The sequence below is a fragment of the Podarcis gaigeae genome (assembly GCF_964106915.1).
Source record: "Podarcis gaigeae genome assembly, chromosome: 4".
Taxonomy (NCBI): Eukaryota; Metazoa; Chordata; class Lepidosauria; order Squamata; family Lacertidae; genus Podarcis; species Podarcis gaigeae.
The window spans coordinates 93,038,872-93,051,955 of record NC_139677.1 but is presented as its reverse complement, the minus strand read 5'-3'; the positions used below and the strand labels follow the sequence as shown (position 1 = coordinate 93,051,955).

At 46.6% G+C, this 13,084-nt stretch overlaps 1 protein-coding gene across 4 annotated transcripts in view; it reads right to left on the bottom strand.

The window, feature by feature from the left end:
• Positions 1-13,084, bottom strand: part of NOX4 (NADPH oxidase 4) — a 104,855-nt gene that overhangs the window by 77,539 nt on the left and 14,232 nt on the right. For 2 of the 4 annotated variants that reach the window (XM_083736817.1, XM_083736816.1), the window contains 6 exons: positions 11,440-11,546; positions 10,159-10,243; positions 8,494-8,591; positions 7,388-7,415; positions 4,959-5,031; positions 3,603-3,683 (listed from right to left, as the gene is read on the bottom strand). In XM_083736817.1, the coding sequence (XP_083592943.1) occupies positions 3,603-3,683; positions 4,959-5,031; positions 7,388-7,415; positions 8,494-8,591; positions 10,159-10,243; positions 11,440-11,481 (407 nt within the window). In that variant the 5' untranslated portion in view covers positions 11,482-11,546. Of the gene's footprint in view, positions 1-3,602; positions 3,684-4,958; positions 5,032-7,387; positions 7,416-8,493; positions 8,592-10,158; positions 10,244-11,439; positions 11,551-13,084 lie in introns of all 4 variants that reach the window. The other 2 variants (XM_083736814.1, XM_083736815.1) reach the window with 1 other exon arrangement.

The following is a 13,084-nucleotide window of genomic DNA, read 5'->3' as shown; positions in this document are numbered from 1 at the left end:
CGCTGGTGGCGCTGTGGGTTAAACCACAGAGCCTAGGACTTGCCGATCAGAAGGTCGGCAGTTCGAATCCCCATGACGGGGTGAGCTCCCATTGCTCAGTCCCTGCTCCTGCCAACCTAGGAGTTCAAAAGCACGCCAAAGTGCAAGTAGATAAATAGGTACCGCTCTGGTGGGAAGGTAACGGTGTTTCTGTGCACTGCTCTGGTTCGCCAGAAGCGGCTTAGTCATGCTGGCCACATGAGCCGGAAGCTGTACGCCGGCTCCCTAGGACAATAAAGCGAGATGAGCGCCGCAACCCCAGAGTTGGCCATGACTGGACCTAATGGTCAGGGGTCCCTTTACCTTTACCTTTATGTGAAGAAGTACTTCTCCCCGTGGCCCCCATCTGTCCTGAATCTTTCAAAATTCAGCTTCACTGGTGGTCCACCAGTTCCAGTGCTTTGTGAGATGGAGAAAAACTTTCCCCTCTCCACTTTCTCCACACCATGAATAATTTTATAAATAAGTATCATGTGACCTGTTCTCTAAACTGAAACACTGCAACCTCTCCTCACAGGGAGGAATTTTGGTTGCCCTTTCTTCTTGGCTAGGTGGCCCAATGGTCTGGGTACAGGACAGATCCATGATCTCACATGGGCTTACACATTTCCCCAACCTGAACTGAAGAAATCAACTTGCTTCTCCGTGGGGAGCAAGGAGGGGGAAGTATTGTTACAAACCTGCTCCCCATCCAAACTTCATTGCAGATCCACTAACTGCTCCCCTTCCACACTCTCGATGTCCCAGTATTCATTTTCCTCCGGCGGTTCTGGACTAAATCAAAGCCAGAGCAGATGAAGTGTTTTGCCCATCTGGCTCTTGTTGTGGCAATGACTCAGCCATCAACATATAGGCCATTTATCCAGGCAGAGCAACTGGCAACTGGCAAAACTCCATCGAAAGGTGATTAACACCAGCTGAGGACATGGTCCCAGAGGCTCCCATAACTCCAACGTCTGCTATGTCATTGTTTGAGAGCATGTGTTTGGGCCCTCTCCAGCTTGGCTATTGTTGGCTAAACTCAGAGGAGCAGCCAGTTGAGGCTTGGACCAAACATTAGTCACCCTTTGCACTTTTTTGTTTTTCAGAAACTGAAACAGCAGAGTGAGAGTACATAGGAGCGTTGGGGGGGGGGGTACCATTCCAGGGTTCAGAAAACCCAGAGGCAAACTGCAAAAATATCAAAAGGGGATGGAATGCATGACATAGGATGGTGAAGGATGCTTTCAAACAGCCAAAAAAATATGTCAAGGAGAACAAGTGGAGTCAAAGCAGTTTACATGTACCAAGCTGGGATGGGAGGGGGGCGGAACTAATGTTTTGCATGTGGCCTACATTGTGCAAACCCACATAATCTGTTTATTTGCACATCAGTTCATTGTACTCTTCTTAGCCATGGGAGAGGGAAAGAGCTATGCAGAGAGCCCCATCCACTGGAAATCCTGCTAGTTTGGGAGATTTCACTCACAATGATCACAAGTTTTGAGGCATAACTTTACAGCTTTGAGGATTAGAAACTCACCCCCTCCCCCAAAATATAGATACAGTGGTACCTCCAGATTTGAACAGGATCCATTCCGGAGCCCCGTTCGCACCCAGAAGCAAACGTAACTAGCAACGGCATGTCTGCGCACGGGCACGTCATTCTTCGCTGCTTCTGCGCATGTGTGTGACGTCATTTTGAGCGTCTGCGCATGCGCAAGCGTCGAAACCCGGAAGTAATGTGCTCCGTTACTTCCGGGTTGCCACGGATCGCAACTCAAATGTACTCAACATGAAGCATATTCAACCTGAGGTATGACTGTACTCTGGCCTTTATAATCACTAAGGATATTTTGGACAAGACATACATGGACAAATAATTTAAAAATGACCCTCCTTAGCTTGTATGTCAGGAATCATTCCTTGAAACGCAGGTGAGCCAACACCTTTTACTTAATATGTCTACATGCACGTGGATCCTGCCCGGTCTGTTTTTCTATTTACCCTTAGTTTTCACCCAGATCCTGCTAGGAGGAGCACACTGAGAAGGGACTCAGAAGATGATCTCAGGGTCCAGGTAGGTCCATATGGAAAGAGGAAGTCCTTGAGGTATTGTGGTCCTGAGCTGTTTGAGGCTTTATAGGTCAAAACCAGAACTTTGAATTGGGCCCAGGAACTAACTGGTACCCAGTGCAGTCAGACCAGAATCGGTGTAATATGCTCAAACCGCCTCCTTCAAACAGACAAGGGCCACCTCGCCTTGTAAAAAGGCATTGATCACCTCCCTGGCCCAGCCAGCTGTTCCCTCCTTGCTGTTTTTTTATCAGCCAAGAGGGACAACAGTCTAGAGCAGTGGTTCTCAACCTGTGGGTCCCCAGATGTTGTTGGACTACAACTCCCATCATCCCTGAGCTCTGGCCTTGCTAGCTAAGGGTGATGGGAGTTGCAGTTCAACAACATCTGGGGATCCACAGGTTGAGAAAGGCTGGTCTAGAGGGTAAGTGGTCACTCTGACTGATCCAAGCACCTTGTCCACATCCTCAAGCCTTACCAACTGAAACTCATCCAACACAACAGGACTAGACTGTGCTCTGGACACCCCATGAGATTCATCTGCTATAACAGCAGATTCAAGGTCTTGGTGAATGCAAGTAATTTTATCCTCAAAATGCTTTGCAAACAAGTCACAGCGAGCTACCGTTGGTTCTATCACCTCCTTTGGGCCAGCCTGTAAAACGCTTCATAAAACCCAGAAAATAAATTATTATTTATTTATTTATTTATTTATTTATTTATTTATTTATATCCCGTCCATCTGGTTGATTTTCCCCAGCCACTCTGTGCGGCTCCCAATCAATACAGCATTAAATATTAAAAACTTTCCTAAACAGGGCTGCCTTCAGATGTCTTTTAAAGATAGGATAGCTGCTTATTTCCTTCACATCTGAAGGGAGGGGGTTCCACAGGGCGGGCGCCACTACCAAGAAGGCCCTCTGTCTGGTTCCCTGTAACCTCACTTCTTGCAATGAGGAAACTGCCAGAAGGCCCTCGGAGCTGGATCTCAGTGTCCAGGCTGAACAATGGGGGTGGAGACGCTCCTTCAGGTATACAGGACCGAGGCCGTTCAGGGATTTAAAGGTCAGCACCAACACTCTGAATTGTGCTCGGAAACGTACTGGGAGCCAAGGCAGATCTCTCAGAAAAGCTCTACCAGGCGACATAATGAGGATGCAATGGCCTTCACTGCCACCAGGCAGGCTGGATAATGAGCCCTTACCAGGGTTCGGTTGCATTCATTCGGATCTTTCCTCCATTTGCGTTCAAGCCATCTCTCCCAGCTTGTTTCCTCATTAAAACCAACATTGTATCTTAGTCCCATGACTTCAAAACCAGTAGTAAAGTCTCACCACCAATGCCCATAGCATGGGTGCTGAACTCATCTTCATTTCAAAACATTCCTTTGAAATCTGCTAAATTCACACAGCTCCAGAGCTGCGGTTTTGTCTGTCCTGCCCTGGCGTGCTTCAGTTTTTATGGCATGCTTCTGTGGCTGGGCTTCATCAACAGGGGCAATAACTTACCCAGAAACATGCAGCATCAGCAGAAAGTAGAAGACAAAAAAGAGGTTGTGGGTGTACCAGAAGATGTCATAATCAGAAACCCTGAAAGGAACAAAGTACAATTAAATGTTAGGCAATCAAAGCATTTTGCATTGTTGAAGTCACTTATGCTGAGGAGGCCATATTCCAAGTAATTGCTGCTCAACTTAAATCTGGATACATCCTAGATTTTTATTTTTAAATCTGGAACAAGCAAAAACAGATTTTGTTTACTCGCAGGGGAGATTGTGCCAAAACAAAAGAAGTGAGCATGATCTAGATCGCTGAAAGACTGGACTAGGAGAGGGAAAGGAAGAAGGACTGAGAAGGAAAGGAAGGAGGCCTCAGCCCAGTATACCTGAAGGAGTGTCTCCACCCCCTTCGTTCAGCCCGGACATGGAGGTCCAGCTCCAGGGGTCTTCTGGCGGTTCCCTCACTGAGAGAAGTGAGGTTACAGGGAACCAGGCAGAGGGCCTTCTCGGTGGTGGTGCCCGCCCTGTGGAACACCCTCCCATCAGATGTCAAGGAAATAAACAACTACCTGACTTTTAGAGGGCATCTGAAGGCAGCCCTGTTTAAGGAAGTTTTTAACGTCTGGGTTTTTTATTATTATTATGTTTTTAATATTCTGTTGGGAGCTGCCCAGAGTAGATGGAGAAATACATAATAAATTGGGAGCTGCCCAATTTATTATACCCGGAAGTAGTGGTCGCACGATCCTGGTAAGTGATGCTTCAGTGGGGGTGGCATGAATGCAGTATGGCACCTTCCTGTTTCACCTCAGGGGGCGAAACAGGCCAGGCTGTCCCTGCTTACCCATGCCTTTTCCTCCCAGCACATGTCCCAGCTGAAGGAAGAAGGAAGTGGCAATGGCAATATGCCCACCCACAATGCAGTTCTGCAGGTGTGGATAAACCTTTCAGTGCTAGGACCACCTCCATCCATTTTCAGAAGGACATGCCGGTGGTGGAAATGCAGGCTCAATCTGTACTGAGCTTTCCTTTCTGGCATGAAACTTGTTTAGGAAAAGGCGCTTTAATAATAATAATAATAATAATAATAATAATAATAATAATAATAATAATTTATTTATGCCCCGCTCATCTGGCTGGGCTTCCCCAACCAAATATTAAAATACCGTAATACATCAAACATTAAAAGCTTCCCTAAACAGGGGTATAAAATATGAAACAGGTCCAGATTGTGGGTGGACGTGGTAGGAAAATAAAAGCGAGATCTCGGTGTGGAATAAACACAGAAAATAATGTTGAGTATACACAGCTGTACTCACTACACTAAGAGTCATTTGGTCAGATTAAATAAAAAATAAAAAATTACCTAATGGCATAAGTAGAGGCTGTAGACATTAGGAAGAGCACCAACACCATAAGAACCCCAGTTAATCCAGGAACTGAAAAAGAAATAAGAACGGTGGTCATAGGTTGCATTGGGGGAAAGTACGCCAGTCTTAGCTTCTTAAAAAAAACAAAAGCCATTCATCATATCAGACTCTTTTCTGTGTATACTCTTTGTGGAGGGTGTTGACATGAGAAAGGGCGTTTTCAGTGGTGGCTCCTTGCTTACAGAATGCTCTCTCCCCAGGGAGGTATTATAAGCTTTCTTGGTTGCAATCGGTCCTAGTCAGCTTATGCCGTTCTGGTTGGGTTATCTACCAGGGTAGAAACTGGCAGTATCTCTACTGCAGGAGTGGTCAGAACTTTATCAGTGTGGGATGTTAGCATCCAAAATGCATGTGTAAAAGGTTAATGTTTGAAAGGGCTGTAGAACCCTTTGAGGTTGAACAGCTATTTCAGTCGGTTCAGTGATTAACAGTCTTGTGAGTTTTAACAGCTAGAACAGCAGGTGTATTTTGAGTTGTGCTGCATTAATAACCCAACTACATTAGTAAAAAAAAAAAAAAGCGTTTTAAATTCATTATAACACGGTGACACCAGATGACACTATAGAGTTCTGTCCTACAGGAACGTAATTTCCCATTACAGTGCTACCTCTGGTTAAGAACTTAATTCGTTCCGGAGGTCCGTTCTTAACCTGAAACTGTTCTTAACCTGAGGTACCACTTTAGCCACTGGGGCCTCCCGCTGCCTACGCACGATTCCCGTTCTCATCCTGAAGCAAAGTTCTTAACCCGAGGTACTATTTCTGGGTTAGCGGAGTCTGTAACCTGAAGCGTCTGTAACCTGAAGCATCTGTAACCCAAGGTACCACTGTATGAAGTTTATAATGTATTTTCCTGAAATGCTTTTTTTAGATGTCTAGATCCAGCCTTAAGGTAAAGGTAAAGGGACCGACTCTGGGGTTGCAGCGCTCATCTCGCTTTACTGGCCGAGGGAGCCAGAGTACAACTTCCGGGTCATGTGGCCAGCATGACTAAGCCGCTTCTGGCGAACCAGAGCAGTGCATGGAAACGCCGTTTACCTTCCCGCCGGAGCGGTACCTATTTATCTACTTGCACTTTGACGTGCTTTCAAACTGCTAGGTTGGCAGGAGCAGGGACCGAGCAACGGGAGCTCACCCCGTTGCGGTGCTTCGAAACGCCGACCTTCTGCTCGGCAAGTCCTAGGCTCTGTGGTTTAACCCACAGAGCCACCCGCGTCCCTAGATCCAGCCTTAGTCAGCCTATAAATGTTAGCCTGTAACAGTTTGACCTATTTAAGAGAAACATCCACCTGCATTGTATATATCATAGAATTGTAAAATTCTAGAGTTGGAAGGCACCCAAGGGTCATCTAGCCCAACGCCCTACAATGCAGGAATCTCAGCTAAAGCATCCATGACAGATGACCAGCCAACCTCTGCTTATAAACCTCCAGGGAAGATTAATCTGGAACTGCAAGTACACTAAGAAAAAGCTATATGTTCTTTAAACTTTAAACGAGAGTGTCTTGTGTAGTTTTTATAGGAGGGGAATGAGAACTAAAGGGTCAAACAACTTAGGTCTGTCTTCCACATAATCTGCAAATGGAAACAAAAGTCTAATTTCCAAAATACGGAGGGGTTGGTATTGGGGAAACCAGCACCGTTATTATTTATTGCAGTTACAGATAGGTAGCCGTGTTGGTCTGCCATAGTCAAAACAAAAAAAATTCCTTCCAGTAGCACCTTAAAGACCAACTAAGTTAGTTCTTGGTATGAGCTTTTGTGTGCATGCATCTGAAGAAGTGTGCATGCACACGAAAGCTTATACCAAGAACTAACTTAGTTGGTCTTTAAGGTGCTACTGGAAGGAAATTTTTTTGTTTTGATTATTTATTGCATTAGTTAAATTTAAGTTTTTGCCTGCCTGTGTGTGGACAGGCCTGCAATCCGATGTAACTAACCCCTGAGAGCAAGTTATAATGAACCCAGGGGGACTTTATTCCAAGTAACTATGTCTAGGAATGGTCCATGACCATTCAACAGAATGAAGATTATTATTATTATTATTATTTGAAAGATGTAAACTTTCTGTTCTATATGTGTAGCAAAAAGACACTGTGACTCCATCTTCTGTATGGAGCAATTATGTGTCACATCTTTGGAACAATGGAACAAACGTTACTGTGATTTTTTATTTATTTTTTTTTAAAAAAAATCAGAGTTAAAAAGACAAGACAAGACGTTGCTGCTCATTTCAACAAGGAATTCTATTCTTTGTTCCAGTGAAGAAGAGTAATTTATAATACTAGTCCATTTCTGTTTTTCAAAGCGTAGCCTGGAAAGTTAGCTGATTCAACACAATCCTGCAGTAGCTTTTGCTGACTTACCTGTAGCAAAAAGGAGTTTCCTGGGATCCTAGAAACCAGAGACAGACAGTATGAATTATTTAGCAAATTTACCCAGGGATAACTTAATCTGTATTCTGAGCAAGAGCTGGTGCTTCTGTGTTTGAAATGCTGACTTCCTCAAATCATATGTAACATCCAAGCACTTTCAGAATGCTGATCAGGAGCACTCTCTCTCTCTCTCTCTCTCTCTCTCTCTCTGTGTGTGTGTGTGTGTGTGTGTGTTGGACCACAACAGCCTTTGCCAACCTGCTGCCCTCCAGATATTTTGGACTACAACTCACAACATCCCCAGCCAAACAGCGAACAAAGGCTGGACAAGAGCATCCCAGGGCAATGAGGAAAGTCATTCAGGAAAGACGGGTTATCCAGAATGAGAAAGAAAAGTGAGGGCCTGACCACACATTCGTTTCTCCCACGCTTTCTTAGAATTCACGTCGGATCCACAGCACCAGTCCCCAAAAGCTTTCCATTTACAGTGGTACCTCGGGTTAAGTACTTAATTCATTCCGGAGGTCCGTACTTAGCCTGAAACTGTTCTTAACCTGAAGCACCACTTTAGTTAATGGGGCCTCCTGCTGCTGCCGCACCGCCAGAGCACGATTTCTGTTCTCATCCTGAAGCAAAGTTCTTAACCTGAAGCACTATTTCTGAGTTAGCGGAGTCTGTAACCTGAAGCGTATGTAACCTGAAGCGTATGTAACCTGAGGTACCACTGTACTGTTGTTAGCTGCTCTGAGCCCGGCTTCGGCTGGGGAGGGCGGGATATAAATAAAAATTTATTATTATTATTATTATTATTATTATAGACACACGCACAGGTGAGGAGCCTCAATGGTGCCCTTCCGGGGGCTTCACTCAGGGCAAAAGCCCAGTAGATATGGCTCAGCCCCTTCCAATCCTCCTATTGTGGTCATAAAGGCATTGTGACACATAAGTGAGTGATGTCGGGTGTGTGACCCTGGTGCAAAAGTGGCAAATGAATGGGGAACGCACGCCACCTGAGCGCACTGTTTCAAGGGGCCACCTGATGATGGCAGAATGGGAGGCAGCAATTTCAGGGAGGAAATAAAGTCCTGCCCACCCACCTCGCCATGATAGCTGGCTGCATTGAGCGCCAGGAACTCTTCATTGTAGTTCACAGAGAAGTTCAGAGCATTCACCAGGTGAGCAGCAACGTGGATCACTAGAAAAGAGAGGACAACTCAGCTCATCAAAATGCTCTCGGAAGGTTTCATCCCCTGAAGCAGGGGTAGGGGAACCTTTCATTCACGGCCGCGTTTCCCTCTGGGCAGCCTTTGGCGGGACACATGCCAGCAATGGGCGGGGCCAGAGGAAGAAGTGGGCGGAGCAACAAATGCACATTTTACCTGGATAGTTTCTGCACACTCTCTCTCATACACCCCACCACCCTCCCTCTATAGTGCTATCTTGGTTTGCATACGTCTTGGATTATAAACACGTCAAACCTGGAAGTGTGTGTCCCGATTTGCAACCTTTTTTTGGATTACAACCCATTATTTTTTTTATTACGAACAGAAAAGTTTTTGGAGGCCCCATTGGCGAAAGTGCGCCTTGGGTTACAACCTGTTTTGGTTTACAAACGGGCCTCCAGAACAGATTCTGGTTGTAAACCAAGGTACCACTGTATTACAATTTTTTACCATCATCTCATTATCTATTAAGTTCATATACTGCCCTTTATCAAAAGATCCCAGGGCGGTGTACAACATTAAGAACACATTTTATGGAGTACAATGATAAAAACATAATAAAAGCATAATAAATGGCAGCCTAATAATAAAACAATCATAGTACAGTGGTACCTCAGGTTAAGAACTTAATTTGTTCCAGAGGTCCGTTCTTAATCTGAAACTGTTCTTGACCTGAAGCACCACTTCAGCTAATGGGGCCTCCTGCTGCTGTTGAGCCGCTGGAGCACGATTTCTGTTCTCATCCTGAAGCAAAGTTCTTAACCCAAGGTACTATTTCTGGTTTAGCGGAGTCTGTAACCTGAAGCGTATGTAACCTGAGGTACCATTGTAATGGGCCCCCACCCTAGCTTTAACAGGTCATAGATTATTTAATGGCCAAAGGCCAAAGGAATGTTTTCACCTGGCACCATTCCACAGTCAGGGAGCCACCACCAAAATGGCCCCTGCTCATCTTGCCACCCTCTGAACCTCTCAGGGGCGGCGGGCATAGGGAAGGGCCTCAGATGACAAATGCAGGGACTGGGTCGGTTCGTATGGGGAGAGGTGATCCCTCAGGTATTGAGGTCCTGAGCCGTGTAAGGCTCCAGCACCAGCACTTTGAATTGGGCTCGGAAACTGGGGATCTCTCAGGGCTGAGGTCCCCCACCCCTGGCCTAAAGGGAGGGTAACCACGTCCCCTACTTTGGCCCACTATTTTGATGGGCTGTCACTCCTTGGTTCAAAAGTGAACTGACATCCACGCTGCATGATTTAAATTGGATGCACGCTGATATCCGTTCTACACCATAAAGCTTTCATCAGGATTTCACGCGCAGTATCAAAGACAACTCTGCAGAGCATAGACTCCCCATGCGCCGCAAATGCAGACCTCCTCCTTTGAGACACCAGCAAATCTGAGAAAACTCTCACAGGTGGGTAAGAAGAAGTGTGGGGAGAGGCTCTCCCTTTGTGTACATCTGAAGAAAAGCCACAGAGCACTTGTAATGTTTAGTGGACTTCCTAGCGAGAGCTGCTGCTTATGTCAACGAAGGAACATACCTGAAAAGACACATATCGTCACACCACACGTCACATGGAACGTTTTGCTTTTGTCCAGAAGCCTCCTGGTTTTTCGGCTTGCCACCTGGAAAAAGACGTCCGCAAGTGAGCCAGCGGTTCTCGCCTCAAAGTGAATCAGCAGTTTGTGGGAAGAAGACAGACCCCGCTCTCCTGGTAAATATTGAGGTGATTTGCAGTAGATCGGCAAGGATTTCTGAGTCCCGGTTGTGCAACTAAAGCAGCAGTAAAAATGAATCCCCTCCACCGCACCTTAAATTATATTGATGAAGTGAAGGAAGCTGGGTTTATTTTATTTTTACAGAAGAGCTGTGAGTTCTCTTCAGCTCTGGTACTCAAAAGGAATTCACGGGCACAGTGAATTCTCATTGTATGTCTCTTGCAGCTGGCTGGTGGATCCCAAGGCTCTTGGACAAAACAAGTCTGAAGCCTGCACACTCTTGGTCTAACCTGTGGCTCTCCAGATGCTGGACTAAACAGATCCCATCAGTCCAATGGTCAGGGATGAGTCCAACAACATCTGGAAGGCCACATCCCTGCTCCCTGTTGAACTACAGCTCCTGTCAGCTGTAGACCAGTGGCTACATTGGATGGGGAATATGAAAACTGTACTCCAACGACATCTGGAGGGCCAAAGGTTCCCCAACCTAGCTCTAAGAGCAGAGTCTTCCAGTCTTGGGACTGCAGGTGTTGTTGGACTGCAGCTCCTATCCTCCCTGACCACTGGCTAAGTTGCCTGTGGATGATGAGAGTTGTAGGCAAAACACATCTGAGGACTAATGGTTGAGGAACACTGCTCTGGAGCAAGGCTGGACTCCAACTCTCATCAGCCCCACCAACACAGCCAATGCTCAGGGGTGGAGACAACTGGAGAACATCTGGAGGGTCAAAGGTCCCCCAGCTCTGCTCAAGAGGATCACCAGTTCCCCATCACTAGTGTACACAGAGATCATTGTCAGAAGCTCTTCCCTGATCATTAGCCTTCCTGCCTGTAGCTGGAGCCCAGAGATATTTGGGGGGATACAGGAACCCCATCCCTGCCCTCTGAGTATGTCTTTAATCTCCAATTAGCTCACACATAGCATCTTCAGCCTTGTGTATCCAGGTGTCTCATAAATTGTGTCTTGGAGGCGGGGTGGGATACGACTGCAATAAAAGTGACTCACCCCACAAGGAACTGAAAGCAAAGGTCAGAAAGGGAGCTTGTCATCTGCAACCTCTCATTGGCTTTGTGCTAGCTATACCCACATGGTTCTTTCTTACCTTCCGAGATCCTCGGAGGAAGGACAGGAGAATCCGACACATGGGCAAGAGGACCAGGCTGCAGTTGAGGTTCAGGACCGACGCAGAAGCTCTGCTGAGGCACAATCCTAGCTAAACAAAAACAGCAAGGGTCAGAAGCAGGCCTGCTCAGGCTCCCAAGCCACCAAGTTGAGAAGAGCCCACGTCACATCTTAGGATCTGTGGAGATACTGCAGCTCAGGGGCAGAACAACTGTCTTGCATGCAGAAGGTGCCAGGTTCAATCACAGCTGTTTCCAGTTACTCAGGGTAGCAGGGGATGAAGCAGACTAGGGGTGAGGGACCTATGGTCCTCCAGATGTTGCTGGAATCCAAATCCCATCATCCTTCACCATTGTGCATGCTGGGTGGAGTTGATGGCAGTTGGGAGAAAAGAAGCATCAGCTACAGCTTTCTCACCTCTAGAATAGACGCTTCCCTGCCCCAGACCCTGGAGAGCTCCTGTCATTCACACAACAGAGGAAAATACTGGACTGGGTGGACAAACAGTTTCAGCTCATGTTAGGAAGTTTCCTTTGTAACCATGCTTGGCAATACCTCTGACTTCACCCCCAGAGGTGCACTCCATTATATATCAAGATGGACGGAAGCCAACAACTACTACTACCTCTAACTATAGAACATGGGTAGGCAAACTAAGGCCTGCGGGCTGGATCCGGCCCAATCATCTTCTAAATCCGGCCCGCGGACGGTCCAGGAATCAGCATGTTTTCACATGAGTAGAATGTAGCCTTTTATTTAAAATGCATCTCTGGGTTATTTGTGGGGCCTGCCTGGTGTTTTTACATGAGTAGAAGGTGTGCTTTTATTTAAAAAGCAACTCTGAGTTATTTGTGGGGCATAGGAATTCGTTCATTTCCTCCCTCCCCCCCCAAAAAATAGTCTGCCCCCCCACAAGGTCTGAGGGACAGTGGACCAGCCCCCTGCTGAAAAAGTTTGCTGACCCCTGCTATAGAAGCAAAGCATAGCTAGAAGCCATTCATCCTCTATGAATTTGTCTAATTCCAAAGCATCCAGAGGTTCCCCATTCCTTCCACAGATCGCTGGAAAGCAAAAGGGCTACAGAGGCTAAATCTTTTTTTTCTTTCCTTTAATGAATGCTAAAATGTCAGGGAGAGGTCCTAGGGCACACACAGCCGTGACCCAACTTCCTGTACTTCCGAGTGTGCTGGCCAAGGGAGATCACGCGGCATCCCACGGACAGCTGCTGCCTGGAGGAGTCTGAAAGCCAAATGGCAAAGCTCATGCCTGCTCTGGAAACTGTTGCTCTGAAGGCTCCGCATGGATGTTTGCATTCCCAGCGTCCGAGCACATGTCTGCACCACCCACAAGCGATCCTGCGTATCCACTTTCCAGGCACCCTCAAATTGCATTTGCAGCCGCTCTCCACTCCCAACATCAACGGAAGATGTTCAGCAGGCATGCAACCCTTTCGGAGATTCAGAGCCGAAACACACACTCGACAGAATCCTGCAATGCAACTGGGTTGGCTGTATTATTTCAGACTGTGAAGCGCGGAAGGGCTGTAATTGCCTGACTGCTTTACAGAGCAATCCGTGCAGACGGATTATGTCAGGAAGAAGGACCTTTCCCCCGAAACATTGACT